An 18,651-nucleotide genomic window follows, 5' to 3' on the forward strand; every position below is an offset into this window, starting at 1 on the left:
GATTAAAAAAAAAAAAAAGCGACTATTTCCAAGTACAGCAGAGCTATTTTCAAGCACAATTTTTTAACAATAGTAAGACTAAAATTTTGATGAAATAAAAAAAAAAAAAAAGTTGTTAAAAAGATCCTAAAATACTAATTTACAACGTCACGCCATCATTCACTTTCTAAAATTAGCGGAGACACGCTTGGCTAGCGTTTAAGCGGCAGTCATCAATGAAATCCCCAAATGGAATTTTGTGAAAAGGTGTCCTGGAGCCTCGTACGCATGTGTGTACCGACTTTAAAATCTCAAAAGAAAGCAATGTTCTAATCCAAGTGATAGTAATGTGATAAGGTTCCTCATTCTTTTCTGAGAGCTTCTCGGCTAGGCGTTTGAGAAAACAATTGCAGTCGGCTCCCATCCCACCGTTGGCTCCAAAAACTAGGGGAGTGAAAGATCCCATTTCAACGTCCAGCACCCTCTGTTGGTACTTCCGCTTTTTCTCTTCTTCCTGCTCTTTAAAGATTGTCGATGTTGCTTTTCCCTGGTTACACTTGGAGTTAACATGCGTTACTCTGACATCGAAAAATGCTGTAACTCCTCGAGACCAAAAGCCCCCTGCCTTCATGTCCAGTCTTGCCTCCGGACTTGTCACCGCGCTTCTGAGGTTGAATTGCTCATTGTCGAGAGGTTGTAGTTGTGGTTCGACTTCAACGTTGGTGCAAACCTTACCAAGAAAAGAGGTAAGTAGGTTGCGGACGCCATCATGTCTCTGCGCCACGAACCCTCCCTTTTTGCATGACAGGGCATGGCAGACGGTATACTTCTCCCCACAAACACACTTGCTTGGTAAATCAGACAGGGGAAAATTATACCTTAAACGCAGAGAGTCTCTGAATTCTTGTTTATTCAGCACTAAGCCTTGATCGACAAGAGGTACTGCGGTAAGCCACGAGCTCGCACCCTTGTCTCTCGATTGGTTAACTGACCGCAGCAGATCCGAGGGTAGAGTGGAATCAATACTTTCCATTCTCGATTTCACCGACGCAATTTTTGAAGCTTGATGTTGTCTTTTTAACTCCTCCGTGGACCTCTCGCCTGCCACCATGAAAGTGCTCTGTTTGGTGATGGAATCTACGTGCGATGCTGTTATTGTCGTAGAAGCAGCAAACTGCTGTGGAGCTTCAAACCGTAAGTCAGGTACGCCAAGCCCTCCTTGAGCGGGTGTCAAAGTAAAAAGCTGACGCAGATTGCTAGGGATGGGCTCCGTTTGACCTAATAGTGTTGGGAGGAGTAAGTCGTCAATCGCCTCTTGAATAGGGTCAACGTAATCTTCAAACGACTCTATTGTGCGCATGAAATAGGTAAACTTGGATTTGTAACCCTTCGTGAAAACAGTGTAGGCTGCATGAGGCTGGCTCCTTGCTATCTCAGATAGGGCTTCGAGTTCTCTTTTCCATCCAAGGACCTTTTCCCGACAATATTGATCTTTGAACTCTTGAGATCCGATGACGGCCCCTAAGTGGCGCTGACCTTCAGTTGTAATATTAACCTCGTCTCCAAACACCTTCTTTGCCTCAACTGCAAGTACGTCCGACTTGACAATCAGCCAGCTCTTTGGTCCATTCACTAGATAACCATACTTCTTTCCTTCCTGACTCAGGTGATTGTACCAATTATACAAGGGCACGATTTGTCCACCCCCCGCAGAGTCGTCGGCTAGCCATACTTGCTTAACACCTGGTGTGCTTATCCTTAAGCTCTGGATCATGATAGATGTATTGACCGAGTACCAGGGCATGGCTAAGGGATCCCCCTGCGTTGTACCCTCCTGTGATAGTATCTCACCTCCGCCGCAAATAAAGAGCTTCGACGGGCTTCTGTAGGTGTTAATGATGTAAAGTGACATTTCCTTGCAGGTTAACTGGATGTTATGTAAGGCGACGGATCTGTTCATTTGGTTAAAGGCATTGCTTGCATCTATCAGTAAAATACCATCTGTTCCTTCTTCTGCAAACACTTGACTCATAGCATGTATCGCGGCCTCTGAGCCTGCACTATGGCCTGCACAAACCTGAAGGGGGCCCGCTGCGTCTTTGATCTCTTCCTTCAAAAATCCAGCGATAGTTTTTCCAACTATTCGCCTCAGGACCTCGCCAACGCCAATAGGTCGTATTCCAGGGTTTTTATCCAAGGGGATGAGTCTGCAAGAGGTGTAGCCTTCTAGCAAAGACGGGTGGTAAGCGATCTTTAACAGATTTCTTGTGAAAAAGGCAATCTCCTCTCTCAAAACCTTGCCTTCAGCCTTGAAATTCTTGGAGCAAAGGATTCTTCGATATAGCTCGGCATCCATCCCCGACGGTCCGGCTGAGCCCTTTGTTTTGGATGCAGCATCAAAGATCATTTTCTCGTCGATCAGGTCAAAAACGCCAGGAGGAATGTAATCAATGGGCCCGTATAATAAACTCTCATCTGCGATATCTGCCGCTCCCGGATGTTTCTCCTTCAGCCCTTCTAGGACTTCTGGTGTAAGGTTGAGTAGGCCCGTTGAGCTCTCGCTATCCAAAAGCTTAATAGCTGCAGATAACTTTCCTTGGAACACCAATTTCGCAAAAACTTTGGATATGTCCTCAACTGTCCTAGCCTTCTTCGAGTTCACAAACTTCCCTTGGATGAATCTTACTTCCTTTAGCAAGAGATCTAAATCTCCTTGCCTCCACAGGTTTAATCTTCGTTCTATCGCTGCACTGTGCTCCTTGCTTTTAGAAGTAGCGGATGGCTTTTGCAGGATCAAAGTTGGGAGTACCATAAAAGATTTCAAAGCAACGGAGTTTAGATCCGAATTCGAATTAAACTGCTTTATCCAGAAAGTTAGCTCTTCTATAAAGGCTTTTCCGGCTCTTCCCGATGGTACATTGAAAATATTTCTCCTGAAATGGACAATTTCATCGTAAACATAATTGATATTATCACAGAAACTCTCGTGACTTATGTTGCCCCATGTTTTGTTCTTGATTTCAGTGGGAAACACCTCGTAATCGGGTAAGTTTGGTTGAATTATGCTTTGCGCTCTTTGTGTTGTATCTTGAAATCTCTGGGGGGAAGTTGTTGCCGACGTATGCAAATCCAAGTTCACAGAGTTTGCGAAATTAGCATTTTCAGCTTGCCGAGGAATATTGTTTTGTTGAGCAGATTGACCATTTTCTTCAAAGACCTCTCCTTCACTGGACTCAGGTTCTCCCTCCTTTCTGTCCGCTAAACTGAAGTTCCCGTTGTTCTTCGTACCATCCTGTAGAATTTTTTCCAATCTTGAGGCCTGATCTCTCAGGTTTTGACTCATTAACTTGAGATGTCCATAACCTTTCTCCTCCCATAAAATAATAATAATAATAATAATAATAATAATAATAATAATAATAATAATAATAATAATAATAATAATAATAATAATAATAATAATAATAATAATAATAATAATAATACAAAAGTAAATTCATATTCTCAAGAGACGTTTCTTGCTGTCACGCCAGGCACGGCTGGCTGGTACAGAACTGCACTTAACTGGGAGGGAGTGTGTGTGGTTTGTTGCGTGCCAAAGGTTTCCCGTGGATTTCCCCAGTGGGGTACATTTTAGTACTCGTGCCTAGGTTTGACCGTGGGTTTAACATGACATTCCAGGGACACGGCTCGGTCCGCGGCAAAAATGGCGCCCGATTTCAAATGAACTTTGTTTTGTGTCGCAATAAATGAACTTCTCCGAAAATGAGCTGACCAGGAAGGACCGCATATCATCCATCTTGACATATAATTAGGCAGGTAAGCGAGTGCTTTTGGCGTTTGGAAGCACTGAGAAGCCTTGAAAACACAGCAAAACACACCGGGTAAGCTTTTTCAGACTTTCTTATAATTTTTGTGGGTTGTTGTGGGAATATTGTTGTCTAATTTTCGATTTAATTTTAACGCCATACAAACTCTCATACTGTCGCTTGCGTGGTGAGCTGGGTCACATCACGCTTTGGTGAACTGTGCTGTAGTTTGCTCTGATTACAAGTCATTTCATTTAAAACTTCCGCTGCGTGGGTATAAACGGGAGTAGGGAATCATCGAGTTTGGATTCGAGCTCGAGTTCGAGTTGGACTTCGAGTTAGACTTCGAGTTTGACTTCATGACAAATCGATAATATCGATTTGACACACGAAATCAATTTATCGATTTTCACCGATTTCTGTTATCAATCGGTAAAAATCATCCGTAAAAATCGCTTACGCCTCTTTCTACCCTTCGGGCGACGATCGTTTTCTCACGGGACCACCGCCGCTTGTATTATTTCAACAGACACGTAATAATCAGACGCTTTGTTCAATCACGTTGTATCAACAAACTCAATTTGACTGGCGAGCCGCTGAGCCGCTTGAATAAAACTTGTCAGTCTATTTGACTGGCAAACCGCCGAGCTTCTCTATTTTATAAATAGTGACAGGTCTGCGCGACTCTCACGTGCATGTTTTAGCCGTTTTTAGAGTTTCACTCTCACGAGTATATCCTTGAGAGACCTACCTCTTTTGTATGAAATTAGAGGAGGTTCCTTGTTAATTTCTCTGAGCAATGGTTGTCGTTCTATTAAATGCCAGTTTTCCATTAGTATTTGTTTCAAGTTTGTAACTGATGGGTGGTATTGAACAGATCGAAACTGTTTTCTTTTGTTGTACACCATTTTGTTTTTCGTATAGACCATGCTTAGCATCTACATTTTTCGTATACTTTGTTTGGGGAAGAAGGGGGGAGGGGGGGGGGGGGTCCGATTTCATTTGGGAGCCCTTCCAGAGCGAGCTCTTAAAAATAACGAAGTATTTTGCTTTTTGTATTTTTATATTAGTAAAAGAAAAAACGAAATATTTTGCTTTTTGTATTTTTATAGTAGTACAACTCCGTTTCCAACTCGAACTTCAACTCGAAGTCCAACTCGAAGTCTAACTCGAAGTCCAACTCGAACTCGAACTTGAATCCAAACTCGATGATTCGGGATTCCCGGTATAAATGATGGATGAACGAAACAGGTATTACAAAAACAGATAAAAAAGAGCCGTTTATAGAATTTGCAACCAGGTGGAGTACAAGGATAATTTTTTTTGATGATTGCCCACAAACGCAAAAAAATAAAATAAAATAAAATAGATATTCCGGCCCGCTGCACAGCCACTGTGCATTCATGAGTTGGCTCACGGAGCCCTTTGATCTTGTCCGTCGTTGTTCATACAAACTCTAAATACAGAATATGAAATCTCGAAGCCGCCGTTACACGTTGAAACTTTTAGCTGAAACTTATGTGCAACGACGAACGGGACCAGGTTAAAACGGTGAAACTGAATCCCGGAATCCCGAATCATCGAGTTTGGATTCGAAGACTCGAAGTCCAACTCGAACTCGAACTCGAATCAATCCAAACTCGATGATTCCCTACTCCCCACCACTGCGACCGCTGCGAGCCGTTGAAGGAAGTAGAAAACGCTTCCACTTTTCGTGAAGCTGGTCTCTCAACAGAAGTTCGAAAAAGTTTCACGAAACCGACCATGTTGCACGGTGCAACGCCTGCTGAAACTTGTTTCGCAGCGCCGTTGCACACAAGTTTCAGCTAACAGTTTCAACGTGTAACGGCGGCTCAGGTAAACTCTGAACCCTTTTTAAGTGACAGCATAAAAAAAAATCAGGTTGATTAAAAATGAAAATTATTGATGAGTAAAAATGGCTAACTCTTTCCCCAAAATATATTTAAATTTTTTATGTAATATATCTACTATTATCATATAGAGATGTGGTTTTGGTCTTGCTGCCACTTATGCTTCGTATCTATATTTGGTCAAGTCCACCTTCAACTGTTCATGAGTCCTCGTGCTTGCCTTGTAGCTAATTAGGTTCTTCGATTTGCCGGTTGTGATGCTGTAAATCATATTCTTTTATCTCTTATCTGACTGGTACACTTTAATATAACGAGTTTCTATTGGATTATACTTTAAACTAATGTTATACACGAAAAAACAAAAGCGTCATCAAATAGACAGTAGCGAAATACAAAAACAACCTAAGCCACTCTAACAAAAGCGTGACATATTTCACTTTTAAACCGCATCAATTGAAATTTGTCGACAAAGTCTAACTTTCGAAACTGAAATTTCGTGTTTGTGGCTTTCAGCTGCCAACTGTCCGCTTTGTTCGAAGTATTCCATGCGTTTTAGCTTGCTATGACGTTCGTGTTCCTTATTCGGGATTTCAGCACCGTCCATTAATGAAAACAATTCTGGAAACTCTGGTGGCTTGTCTGAGAGGATCACTGGTGTCTCATACGCTGGGCTCTCTGGTGGTATGACAAAAAACATTCCATATTTTTCAAGGACGTTCTTGGACACCTCTTTAATGCGACCATCAAATTCTCCGTTATTTGCGCTCTGGAATAAACGTTCTATATTTTTCATAGCGTTCTGTTTGGCGAGTTCTTTTGCTTTAGTGTGAAACTGTTCTAAAGCTTCCTTGGCCTCAACGTGTCGATAATATTCAAGACTCGGCAGTCGCAGATGTTTTCCTTTGTTCATGCATCTGCGAATGCAGATTGATGTGAATAGAATTGACAAAGCGATCCCCATGATCGACCACCCTGCAATCTGACTGCGGGTTTTGTAGCTTTCTTCCAGCTTCTTTGACCGGACGCCGAGTACAAAATGGCATTTATCGCCGGTATTTGTCACTGTTACTTCCTTGTCAAGAGGTGGACCAAAGTAAGCACACGTGTAGTACTGCTGCTGTAGAAATGAAAGAACCAACCAACAAACGGGAGCGATACTTGCTCTTATGAATATATCGAGTGTGGCAAACGATGTTTTCAAGCAGCGAAAGATTCGCGTTTGTTTCTTATCCTTGTTAGTTTTCCTCGGGTATCTCCATAGATCTTTTTCAAGTAGGATTCCAGGGAGGAACAGAAATAAAGCTGGGACCCACAGGAATGCCAATCCATACGCAAAGTGGCCTTCACACGGACAGTTGAATACCACGCTCTCAAACAGCTCTTCCAAGCCTATTGCTATAGCGGCCATGGACCCATACAGCATGGATCGTTTGGAGTTTCTAAACAGCACTGATAGGCTGGGCAAAAGCGTATTCATGGCTGAAAGATGATTTAGCTAGCTACACTGGAGATCGACTGAGAAACCAACCAGATGAGCAAGACCTTTATAAGATTTTGGGCTCTGTAGTAACTTTATATGGGAAGGATTTCAGAACGGAAATAAACATTTTGAGCTATTTTGGTTTCGTATCGGTTTGCTGCATGGAAGGGTTTCAGCCGCATGAATGGTTTCGTTCCAGCGGGATGTAAACAGAAATCCTTATGACCTAAAACCATCCCGCCATTAAGTTGATACCTAAAAATACGCGAACGTACAAGCTGAGGACTTGAGGACTTCATTTAAAAAATAAAAGTAACCTTCTGATGTAAGACTCTTAATGGAACCTCGCTTATCCCTACTACTCTAGCTAAATTAAACCGTAATTTTAGTTTTCTTTATCTAATTATAGAGAAGAATGTGGGATTTGTTTGTAGAAAAGTAAAGGTTTTAGGAAAAGAAATAAATTAACAATTAACATACTAAAACTTGCCTTGTAGGGTTTGGTGTCTTCTAAAAATGAAAACTTCCCTTTGTGTATTGACCATAGAAAATCGAAGGAAAACTTCACGTAAGTCAGTGCAAAACTTCTTTATGATTATGAAAAGCAACTTCTTTGTTTAATTTTATTTATCAGTTATTGAAGAATTTTCTAAGATGTACAGTGGAAGCTGTCCTTGCGACCACTCTTGTAAGCGACCAGCTACGACCACCATCGTGAAACCCGTTTGAACTGTCACTTAAACTCTGTAATCAAAAGCTCTCTCGTGAGCGACAGTGACCACTTTTGGAAATTACAAAGTGGTCTTTTTCCTTTGGTTATAAGCTCCTCGTAAGCGACCATTCAAAGATTCTGATTCGTAGATTAAGATGATCTAAAATTCGAGATGATCTATGGCTGGATCAAGAGTGTTACCCCGGGGCCTGAGACCAAGGCAGAAAGCTTTATGCTAAAAGCTATGATAAGCTTTATGCTAAAAGCTCTGGTAAGTCTATTCTATTGTTTCAACTTTTGGTTACATTGCGAGCAGAGGCCCTTCTCGCAGGGTAGCTATTAGTCGCTTACGAGATTAGACTCTCGTAAGCGACCAGTTCTAGTTAAGACCACCTTTTCCGATTCCTAGATGGTCGCTTCAGGAAGCTGTCAATCGCATTAATAATAGAGACTGAGAACTTTAAAACCGGAACTGAATAATAAACTAAACGTGACCGAAGCTGATTCGCACCGTATAAGTTTTCTGACACCAAGCAGCTAACCATTACATTACACTTAACAATTATTCCATAAGTGCATTGGATTTTAGGCTAGAATCCGCAGTCCACTGTGTATTGCAAGATGTTACTGATTTTACTTCGCAAGAAGGACTAGAAGGCGGTTTAATTGTTGCCATATTTTGGACGCGGTATAATTGTTAATTATCCTGCGAAATCGCGCGGAATATTTAACAATTATTCACCAAAGTGGACGTGAATAGTGATGGATACTTACCGAGCCGCGAAGCGGCTCGGTTAATATCCATCACTATCATCGACACTGAGGTGAATAATTGTTTTAGTATATACCACACAAGCTGAATAACAAGTGGACCAAAAGTTACTTTATTTTTGACAATATACCGACAAATGGTGGTAAATTTTAAAATCTCGCGTGCCGCGCGGTAAGCGAATTCTTACTGTAGAAAGTTCCGTCTCGCCTTCTTGCGGTCAAATAAATTAAAACTTCTGGAGGCACTTGTTTGGATCCTACGTGTCTTTTCTTCGATTGTTGTGTGAAATTGATCCTGTTGTTGAAACCATACTGCAAAACATTACATGTTTACATTGTAATTGTAGTGCTCGACAGTTTTCGTAAACAATGCATTGTACAGTCAACTCTCTCATAGCGACCACTTCTCGTAAGCGACCACCTCCCGCAAGCGACCACCTCGTAAACAACCGTTTTGTTTCTCAGTTAAATACTGTTTCGAGAGCTCTGTAAGCGACCACCACTCAAATTTCTTAAGGGACCGCGACCACTTTTTAGGCCAGAAATTACACATATTCTTTAGCTTTTGTTCTCTGTTTCCGGTAAGCGACCACCCAACGTAGTCACGTATGATCGCTTGTGAATCATTGCTCAGAAGTGACAAAAGTTCAATTTTGATGACGCTTCCCCGGACTGCTGAAAGATAACGACAGTTTACAAACAGAGAAGATGGCTATAATTAGATCTGTGGGTAAAAGGGAATTGTTACAGTGATTTGTTCCAAAATGAACCATGAGCCATGTTGTACAAAGTTTCATCAGAAGAATGAATAGATGTGAAAAAAAATCAAATAAATTAGTTTCTATTTGCCTAATTTTAGCTGCTAAGGTAACAGTTTTATGCAATTATAAACTAACGTAAGCACCACCTCCCGTAAGCGACCACTTTGTCGTGCACCAAGGGTGGTCGCTTACGAGAGAGTTGACTGTATTTTTATTTTTCGCCTTCGAATATGAGGTGTGAAAGATTAAATAACTTACCATGTAATGCCGTCAAACCAAAATCTGTTCAATTTTTGTATTTTTTTGTAATGGCCATTTCTTTTATCGAAATATTTTCCTCTTAAGTGACCGTGGCGAAACGGGAAGCCATCTTCAGTTCTCTTGGGAATCCCGAATCATCGAGTTTGGATTCGAGTTCGAGTTCGAGTTGGACTTCGAGTTAGACTTCGAGTTGGACTTCGAGTTGGACTTCGAGTTGAAGTTCGATTTGGAATCGGAGTTGTACTACTATAAAAATACAAAAAGCAAAATACTTCGTTATTTTCGAGAGCTCGCTCTGGAAGGGCTCCCAAATGAAATCGGACCTCCTCCCCCCTTCTTCCCCAAACGAAGTATACGAAAAATTTAGATGCTAAGCATGGTCTATACGAAAAACAAAATGGTGTACAACAAAAGAAAACAGTTTCGATCTGTTTAATACCACCCATCAGTTACAAACTTGAAACAAATACTAATGGAAAACTGGCATTTAATAGAACGACAACCATTGCTCAGAGAAATTAACAAGGAACCTCCTCTAATTTCATACAAAAGAGGTAGGTCTCTCAAGGATATACTCGTGAGAGTGAAACTCTAAAAACGGCTAAAACATGCACGTGAGAGTCGCTCAGACCTGTTACTATTTATAAAATAGAGAAGCTCGGCGGTTTGCCAGTCAAATAGACTGACAAGTTTTATTCAAGCGGCTCAGCGGCTCGCCAGTCAAATTGAGTTTGTTGATACAACGTGATTGAACAAGCGTCTGATTATTACGTGTCTGTTGAAATAATACAAGCGGCGGTGGTCCCCTGTGAGAAAACGATCGTCGCCCGAAGGGTAGAAAGAGGTGTAAGCGATTTTTACGGATGATTTTTACCGATTGATAACGGAAATCGGTGAAAATCGATAAATTGATTTCGTGTGTCAAATCGATATTATCGATTTGTCATGAAGTCCAACTCGAAGTCCAACTCGAAGTCCAACTCGAACTCGAACTCGAATCCAAACTCGATGATTCCCTACTCTTGTTTCTTTTTGGGCTGCTCGGAGGTGAATAGTACTTGGCTTATCACCTCCGAGCTAGCCAATCAGCGCGCGAGAAAAGCACTATTCACTTGTGTGGTATATACTAAAGTCTGATACTTAGCCGACGAGCCGTACGTCGAGTTGGCTAAAATCAGAGGATTTTCCGCAAGACTGAGCAGGATAATGGGACGAGTACGTAGAATCCCGCCAAAATTCAAAGCCCTTGTTTACAATAAGCAAGCTGTATTACGTCGCGTAGTAGCACGGAAAGTTTATAATCTTTCTCGGTTGTTAAGTGTTATGCCATCTTTTCGAGAAATAAGAGATTTGCTTCTTCTTTTGCACGGTTCTAATTTTATTTCGGAAGAGGAATTTTTAGTTTTTTTTTTACGAGGAATATCAGTCTGCCAAGTTGTCTTTTTCACACTCTTCGTATGGCGAGTTTGACCTTGATGACATGGAAGACGATGAATGTTTCGCGGAGTTTCGCGTTAAAAAGCAAGATTAGGAGACCCTTGCAGAGGCTTTGCAAATACCAGAAAGTTTTTATTATCAGCAGCGAAGCAAAATATACGGTATGGAGGGGTTGTGTATGCTTTTGGGATGTTTTGCGTACCCTTAGCTTGTCGCTACTCGGACATGGTTCCGCGTTTCGGTAGGCCTGTTTCAATCCTTAGTATGGCAAACAATTAAGTTCTGGACCACATATACGATGCTCGTGGACATTTGCTAACTGACTGGAACCCATATTTGGTAAGTGCTCAGGCACTTGAAGAGTATGCACAGTCCATTTCAAGGAAAGGATCACCACTACAAAATTGCTTTGGTTTTATAGACAAATATTTTTTAAGAAATCACTAAGAACGACTAGAAAAAGGATAAAATGTTTATATCTAGTCATTTAGGTTCAAACGTTGACGTGTGAGCACGTTAAGTACAACAAAATACTCACGTACTTTCCACTAGGCCCGCCATACTCTTCTACGTATTCGTGAAGCGCGCTACAGCTAGAAACCAGGGGCCCGTTTCTCGAAAGTCCCGGTAACTTACCGAGCCCGATAAGTATATTTTGAAATGGTTTTTCGCCGTTTATACAGTGATTACAGACATGGTACTTGGCCAATGTTATCATAGAATTATAAGATTTTAAAATTTAGTATTGAAAGCTAACAAGAATTGACTTCTGCTAAAAACCTTTTATCACCAAAATCACTTATAGGGCCCGGTAAGTTACCGGGACTTTCGAGAAACGGGCCGCAGGCCATTTACGCGTGGCGGGAAAACATATTACTTCCGGTCACCGTAATAGACACTTACGTAGTCCTTGCTTAGTCCCGTAGTCCCTAATAACAGCCGTTATACGGCGATATTCCGCGCGATTTCGCAGGATAATTGCCATTACTAAAAACTGGATCATTGTATAATGCGATTCCAGGGATTTGATTGGCTTAGCGGCCATGGTAGATGAGGAGATACCATGCCCGAGAAATAGAGGTAATTAAGGAGGCTCGCAACTGTTTTTCTGGACTTAGGGTGGAAGTTTTGAAATAACAATCTCGCATAGGAGATAAACTTCGATCTCCTTCATACTAAATCATCATTTCAACATATAATCAAAGTTAATTTTTTCATTGGTTTTCAATCAACAACTATTACCATAGCAACGGTAGCGTATAGCCTCTCATTTTAAACATTGTCGATTATCTCGAAATCTAGTCAGACACTTTATGACGAAACTTTAGGGATTTAAACTACTCAATCCGGACAACTTGCAGGCGAAATTAAAAAAAATCTATAAGAGCGTTTCCAAGTAAATAATGAATCAATTTTTGCCGGGTGATTTTGTTCATTCCCGCATTTCACCAATATCTGTGTCAAAATAAAACTTGACACTTTCTCTTTTCTAAAAAAAGTTCTTTTCTCATAGCAAAACATTCTAAATGTAATTTGAGCTTCATGGGTGTCGCTGATTTTAAGATATTTATGTTTGAAAATAGTTAAAATAAAGCGCAGATCAGTGAAAAAGTCCCTACTTTGCATCAATCGAGATATGTTAAAAATGCCCCCACAGATTTTTCCGTTAAATTACAAGCGGTTAGAGTAAGAATCCTTTTCAATATTCGCTCACGTTTTAGGCTCAAGAACCGAAACAGGTGTTAGATAAGATGACTGAATCTTGGTCAAGTTTCAGTCGATTTTCGCTTTCTCCGGGCGAGAGTTTTATTTTGTTTGTGCGGGTCTATTTCACTGCTTTTCACGTGCTTTGAATATTGATGATTAGTATATACCACACAAGTGAATAGTAATTTTCTCGCGCGCTGATTGGCTAGCTCGGAGGTGATTAGCCAAGTACTATTCACCTCCGAGCAGCCGAAGAGAAACAAGATGGCTTCCCGTTTTTCCACGGTAAACGAGGCGGCTGTTAAAAAAATACATAAATGGCAACAAAGTTTGGTTTGACGGCATTAAATGGTAAGTTGTTTAATCTTTTTAACATCATATCCTAAGGCGAAAAATGAAAAATACAATCTCTTGTTTACGAAAACTGCCGAGCACTAAAATTACAATTTACAATAAAAACAATGAAACATCTAATATTTTTCAGCATAGTTTCAACTATTCACCTCCACTTCGGCGAATAATTGTTAATTACGTGAAGTCGTGCAAAACGTAAATTTACATAAATATATGCTCCTGCTTTTCAAGTCTTCCATTGTAAATTTTACGTCAAGATCGGACGCGAATATTTTATCGTACTTGTGAAAAGAAACAACAAATTGAATGCAAAGTGTTTTTACGCGATTCGGTCATTGGATACCGTATGCATGTCAAAATATCATAGGTCCCGCAGGAGAGAGAGCACGGGACAATAGTACAACTATTTATAATTTATAACTTTCAGTAACTGGCAAACCGTGAGTATCGCGACAGGTCGTTTTCGTTCTCCGAAAACTGAAGCTGAAGAAGTTGCCTTACTGTCTGAAACAGTACCTAAAAATACGAAATACAATACGAAGGGTGGTGAACGTTTCTGCTACCTGGCGGAACACGAGAATGAACAAAAAAGCGCAGTTGGGAACAGTTGGAGGGAACGGACTTGAGAGAACTGATGTCGAGGACTTGTCAGCCCCACTCGAGCATATGTCCGCAAAGAGTTTAAACTTCTGGCTGTGCAAATTCATTTTTGAAGTGGCGAAGCAAACCGGGAAACGGTACCCGCCTCCTAAGACGCTTTACATACTTGTTTGCGACATTAACCGACATTTGGCAAATGTACAGGGGAAAATGGCTTTCAACATACTGGACAAAAGTGATAGGAGGTAAAACGACATTCTTTGAAGTAATATTTCTTTTTTTGTTGTTTTGCATTTTAATCAATAGAGATCTGTATCAAAAGTTAATGAATACTAATTAGCTGAGCAGAAGTTTGTATCAAAAGTGAATTATACTGTTTAATAATTCATCAACCCCATACCTATATTCAATCCCTCCCCGTGCTTTCAGACAGTTGATTTGTATTGGGGTTTACAGAGGTGTACATGTGACTCAAACGCTATCTATTGATCGGTCATAACTTTGATGAATAATTAATGAATTTTACAAAGTGCACTTAAACATTGCTCAAATAACTGAATTGTTTGAAAAAGTTGAGGAAAAAGGTTTTCATTGCTATTCAAGGAATTCACTTTTTCCTTTCATGATTCCACGGATGGACATTTGGAAGAATGACAAAAGCTGTTGACACAAGTCATGTATAAATCCTAAAATAGTCTCTTCATGGAATCCCTTTCAGAACGGTTAAATACGTTATACATCGTCAGCGATATTTTTAACCTTCAAATACCCGCCAAAGTTAGCTGGGCAAGTATTTTTGTTTCTCTATTTGTAATATTCATAACACGACGAAACCGCAACAATCTTCGGTTTACAGAAACTGAAAAAAAAAAATGTTACCATCTTGAATATAGATCAGCTACTTTATATAACCGGCGTTGATTCAGATACAACCTTTACTTTCCTTTACTAATCACGTGGAGATTTGGTTTATTTCATTTACGAATCTTCCATTTATCTTTACTTTGGCTACACTTCACTTGATCTTCTGCCTACTCATCACGGACGCAATATTGTCCAGTGCTTCAATGCTGTTTAGAAACTCCAAACGATCCTTGCTGTATGGATCCATGGCCGCTATAGCAATAGGCTTGGAAGAGCTGTTTAAGAGCGTGGTATTCAACTACCCGTGTGAAGCCGGAAACTTTTCTGAGAAGCTCTGTGTGCCAAAGCTAGGAACGTGTTCGGACAACGAGGAGAACACAACATCACGTCTTTTATACATGTTCTACGTACTTAAAAAGGTTCAATAAAACTGATGGTGGATGACTGAAGAGCAAAAAATCATATCGAACTTTCGCAATTTAACTTTTTCTTATTAAGTTATTTTCCTAGCTGCCGTGTTTTTACAGTTTTATTGAACATTTTAAGCGCGTAGAACATGTGTTACGCCGTAAAATGTAATACTAACGCAAAATTTAATAAAGTGTTCAACGCAAAATGTAAGAACTTTTCTGACGCATAATGTAATAATGCGAAATGTGATAACTCATGATCACGAATGAGCTGAATGGTATTTCGAAATCTGTATCATGATTCAGTATACGTTCACCTATGCATAAATTGAATAACAGGTGCACAGGTTTATATTCTCAACTCTTAATAGTTTCAGCCGGGTCAGGGGACTGATGTTCTCTTGCCGTATCTACTTATTGTGGCGCTTAAAAATGTAACTTTTTTGGTGCAACGCTTATTCAAAACAATCCCTTTTGGATAAAAAAAAAAATGCATTATAGGAATAAAGAGACTCATTTTAAAACTCCGTAGATCGGAATCGGGTACAGTGAAAACACTCCTTACGGGCACCTCTTGATACGGACATCTCCCTATTACGGACAGTTCACTTGGTCCCTGAGAGACCGAAATCCACATAAAGCCTACTTCTCTAAAACGGACACCTCTATAATATGGACACTTATTCCTGTCTCCTTGGTGTCCATAACAAAGAGGTTTGACTGTAGTTATATATCAGGGTGAAACCTAATCTCGTACCCAGATCTCCACATTTCGACGTTCCCGAACCGACTGAGATCTGGATACGAGATTAGGTAAAATTCCGCCCTAGAGTTCATGTACTACGAATAAGCGCCTGCGTTGCTATTGAGGGGTGAGGCGCTTTTTCGAGGGCGAGGCCTATTTTTCGAGTGCCACATTAACGAGTATGGAATAAGATAGAAATTGTGACCATGTCGGCCTGGGTTGAGATTGAACCAATTCAGATCAAATGAGTTGCATTTGTTGTGGCAATCACTGCTCATTAATATTTTATCACCGTTCCTATATTATCAGTGTACCTATATAACACATATAACTGATTCGTTATTGTTTTGGCTAACCCTCTTCATTAATGCAATAGTAATGGTACGAGAGAGAAGGGCAATGTTATGAACAGGACATCTTTGTTAACTCGACTTGAGTTTGTTTGAAGTATTTTATAAGCGAATGCTAAAGTATCAACGAATAAAGGTGATTGTTGCGTTCCTTTATTCTTTGAAGATATTGGGTGGGTGTTATTGTTTCATTTCCACTTACGGTCAACTTCCGCCTTGCGGACACCTACGGAGAGAAAAATAATCACCCAGTGTGTCCGCGAAAACGGCTTGCGACTTTCGCTGGCGATCAAATTCGCCGCGATCGGCGTATAAAATCACCAGGTGTGTCGCTGGATTTGGTATTACATTTTGCGGCGTAACAACATGTATAAAAGACGTGAAGTTGTGTTCTTCTCGTTGAAGGAAACTTTGTTCATGGAATAATATTTCCGTGGGTTTCAACCTTCTTTTCTTCCGTGGAATCATGCTTGATGGGAGTAAAAGTTGAAAAACATGGTCCGTGACATTTGTCAGAACTTAAGAATAAGTATTATTCATTCTATGAAACAGGCATACTCGGAAAAAGAAGTCCGAGATTCTCGCAATTGCAGTCAGACCTGCGACTTTCCGATTTTTAGTTTGAATTCTCTACCACTGAGATATTGGAGACTCGTGGACGGAGCCAGGGAAACATCCGATTATTGTTGTTTCACTACAGACCATGCAGCATGCGCTAAAAGGAATAGGATCGACGTAGTGGTGAGGGCGCTGGCCTCTCACAAGTGTGACCCTATAACTGGATTCATGGTAATATGTGGGTTTAGTTTATTTTATATTGCTTCTCGCCCTTGCTATCTTCGAGTACTTCTGTTTTCCCTCGCTTCCATATCTAACACCTCCAAATTCCAATTCGATCCGGAATCCGACGGCCACAGGTTTATCGGTTTCCAACGCAATTTGGAAAGAAAGATCACCTAAAATGAGACTTGAGCCGACAAAAGAAGAGAACCTTGCATAAATTTGAAATGGACGGTGATATTTCGGTTGCACCAAACTCAACTAGGCCCCGTATGTTGGCCCTACGATAGGGTAGTGAGGCGTACTTGGTCTGTCTGTTCGAGGACACCAACTTGTGTGCCATCCACGCCAAACATGTCACCATCATGCCAAAAGACACTGAGCTCAATGGCTTGTCGAATTCGAAGAAAATATGCTTTTAAGGTGGCTCACAACGGTTTCCACTACTTCCTTTCAGTTTAATTTGGTCGATCATTATTACCACTCTTAATCAGTGGATACTACAATGACAGTATCAAACAAATGCCTAATTTTGAGGCCCTGTTAGGGGTTTTAGGGATAAGGGATAACTGGCAAAATAATTGCTGCCGATAGGCAGCCTTCATATTCTTGAAGCCATCGAGAAATTTTGGTTCGACTCGGTTCGACCCATCGTTCGCATTAAGAAACAGCCAATCAGAAATCCTGTTTTATGGCGCAGCCAAGTCTAGCCAATCAGCAGCTGTCTTATAGGAAAAATTGACATGTGCTTGCTCAGCGGAAAATCGTGCTCGCTCAGCCGTAAATCGCATGTGCTCGCAGCAAGTTATAAATACAGTTGATCAGAGTCAAGGTTTCGCTGTTTACAGGTGAGTTTTGGCACTTTTTGCTGATCTATTATGATTACTTCTATTCGAGGAAGCATTCATCAAGGTCATGAAGCTTTCAGTGAGCATTCTAAAGACCGACAGAGTACATTTATTTCACTTGCAGCTTTGCTTTTCAATCGACCGAATTCGGCCGATTTATGGACACAAACAAATATCGATGACATCTTATGTCATGGAGATCGCATGTATTTACATGCCCTAACCAATAAAATGGTACCCGATGCCAAAAGTCTTTCAATAGAGGAGTTGCCGGAGGTGGCAACCTGGCAGAACAATGTTGAGTACCGTTTAAACTACAACAAATTTTATCAAGGGCGTATTGATCGCTCATTTTGTGGCGATGGGCCATTGACTGTTTCCATGTATTTCCATCATGATTAAAAGGCTTCGAATATAGCCTAACATTGTTAGACGAAATAAATAGCCTATTACACGTTGCGTTACACAGTGTCACTGTCACTAATTGTTCTAACGATCAGTTCATGAACCCGTCATTTGTTGCCGTTATACATGTAGTGACTCGGTTGTTACACCACAGTGACTGTTGTTACACTAAGTATTTAGTTTATTTCCACGTTGCGCTAGATAGACAAAAGGAAGTGTCACCAATCGTTTTAAGAATCAGTTAAAAAGCCCTTATTATTACATTTTGCGTTAGACTGTGTTATTCGTTACACCTTCCGTTTTCGTTAACCAATATATTTCTTTTCCACTTTTAGCAATTACTACAAGCATAATCCCAACAAAAGCCTTAGCCACACCAATAGTTACTTGGTAATATTATACTCAAAGAACATACATGTAACCATGTCATTTTGCAAATAAAATAAGTTATATTTTTGTTGAAATTCTCATTGTCGTATTTGCATTCAAAAACACCATTAACGCCAG

The 18,651-nt window shown here is 40.5% G+C and overlaps 3 protein-coding genes across 3 annotated transcripts in view; 1 reads left to right on the forward strand and 2 right to left on the reverse strand.

Annotated features, from left to right (window-relative positions):
* Window positions 1–18,651, forward strand: part of LOC146471094 (uncharacterized) — a 48,107-nt gene that overhangs the window by 12,347 nt on the left and 17,109 nt on the right. The window lies entirely within an intron of this gene.
* Window positions 112–3,343, reverse strand: LOC146471097 (uncharacterized). Its single transcript, XM_085121235.1, has one exon. It carries the CDS (start codon window positions 3,320–3,322, stop codon window positions 173–175), a length of 3,150 nt encoding a protein of 1,049 aa, XP_084977361.1. The 5' UTR covers window positions 3,323–3,343; the 3' UTR covers window positions 112–172.
* LOC146471098 (calcium homeostasis modulator protein 6-like) lies at window positions 5,730–8,916 on the reverse strand. The gene has a single exon (XM_085121132.1). It carries the CDS (start codon window positions 7,134–7,136, stop codon window positions 6,099–6,101), a length of 1,038 nt encoding a protein of 345 aa, XP_084977258.1. The 5' UTR covers window positions 7,137–8,916; the 3' UTR covers window positions 5,730–6,098.

Source organism: Pavona decussata, unplaced genomic scaffold (assembly GCF_977016875.1).
Source record: "Pavona decussata unplaced genomic scaffold, jaPavDecu1.1 SCAFFOLD_106, whole genome shotgun sequence".
Lineage (NCBI taxonomy): Eukaryota > Metazoa > Cnidaria > Anthozoa > Scleractinia > Agariciidae > Pavona > Pavona decussata.

Bases quoted from the DNA above. Each gene is read 5' to 3' on its own strand.
- LOC146471098 (XM_085121132.1), bottom strand. From the start codon at position 7,136: ATGAATACGCTTTTGCCCAGCCTATCAGTGCTGTTTAGAAACTCCAAA.
- LOC146471097 (XM_085121235.1), bottom strand. From the start codon at position 3,322: ATGAGTCAAAACCTGAGAGATCAGGCCTCAAGATTGGAAAAAATTCTA.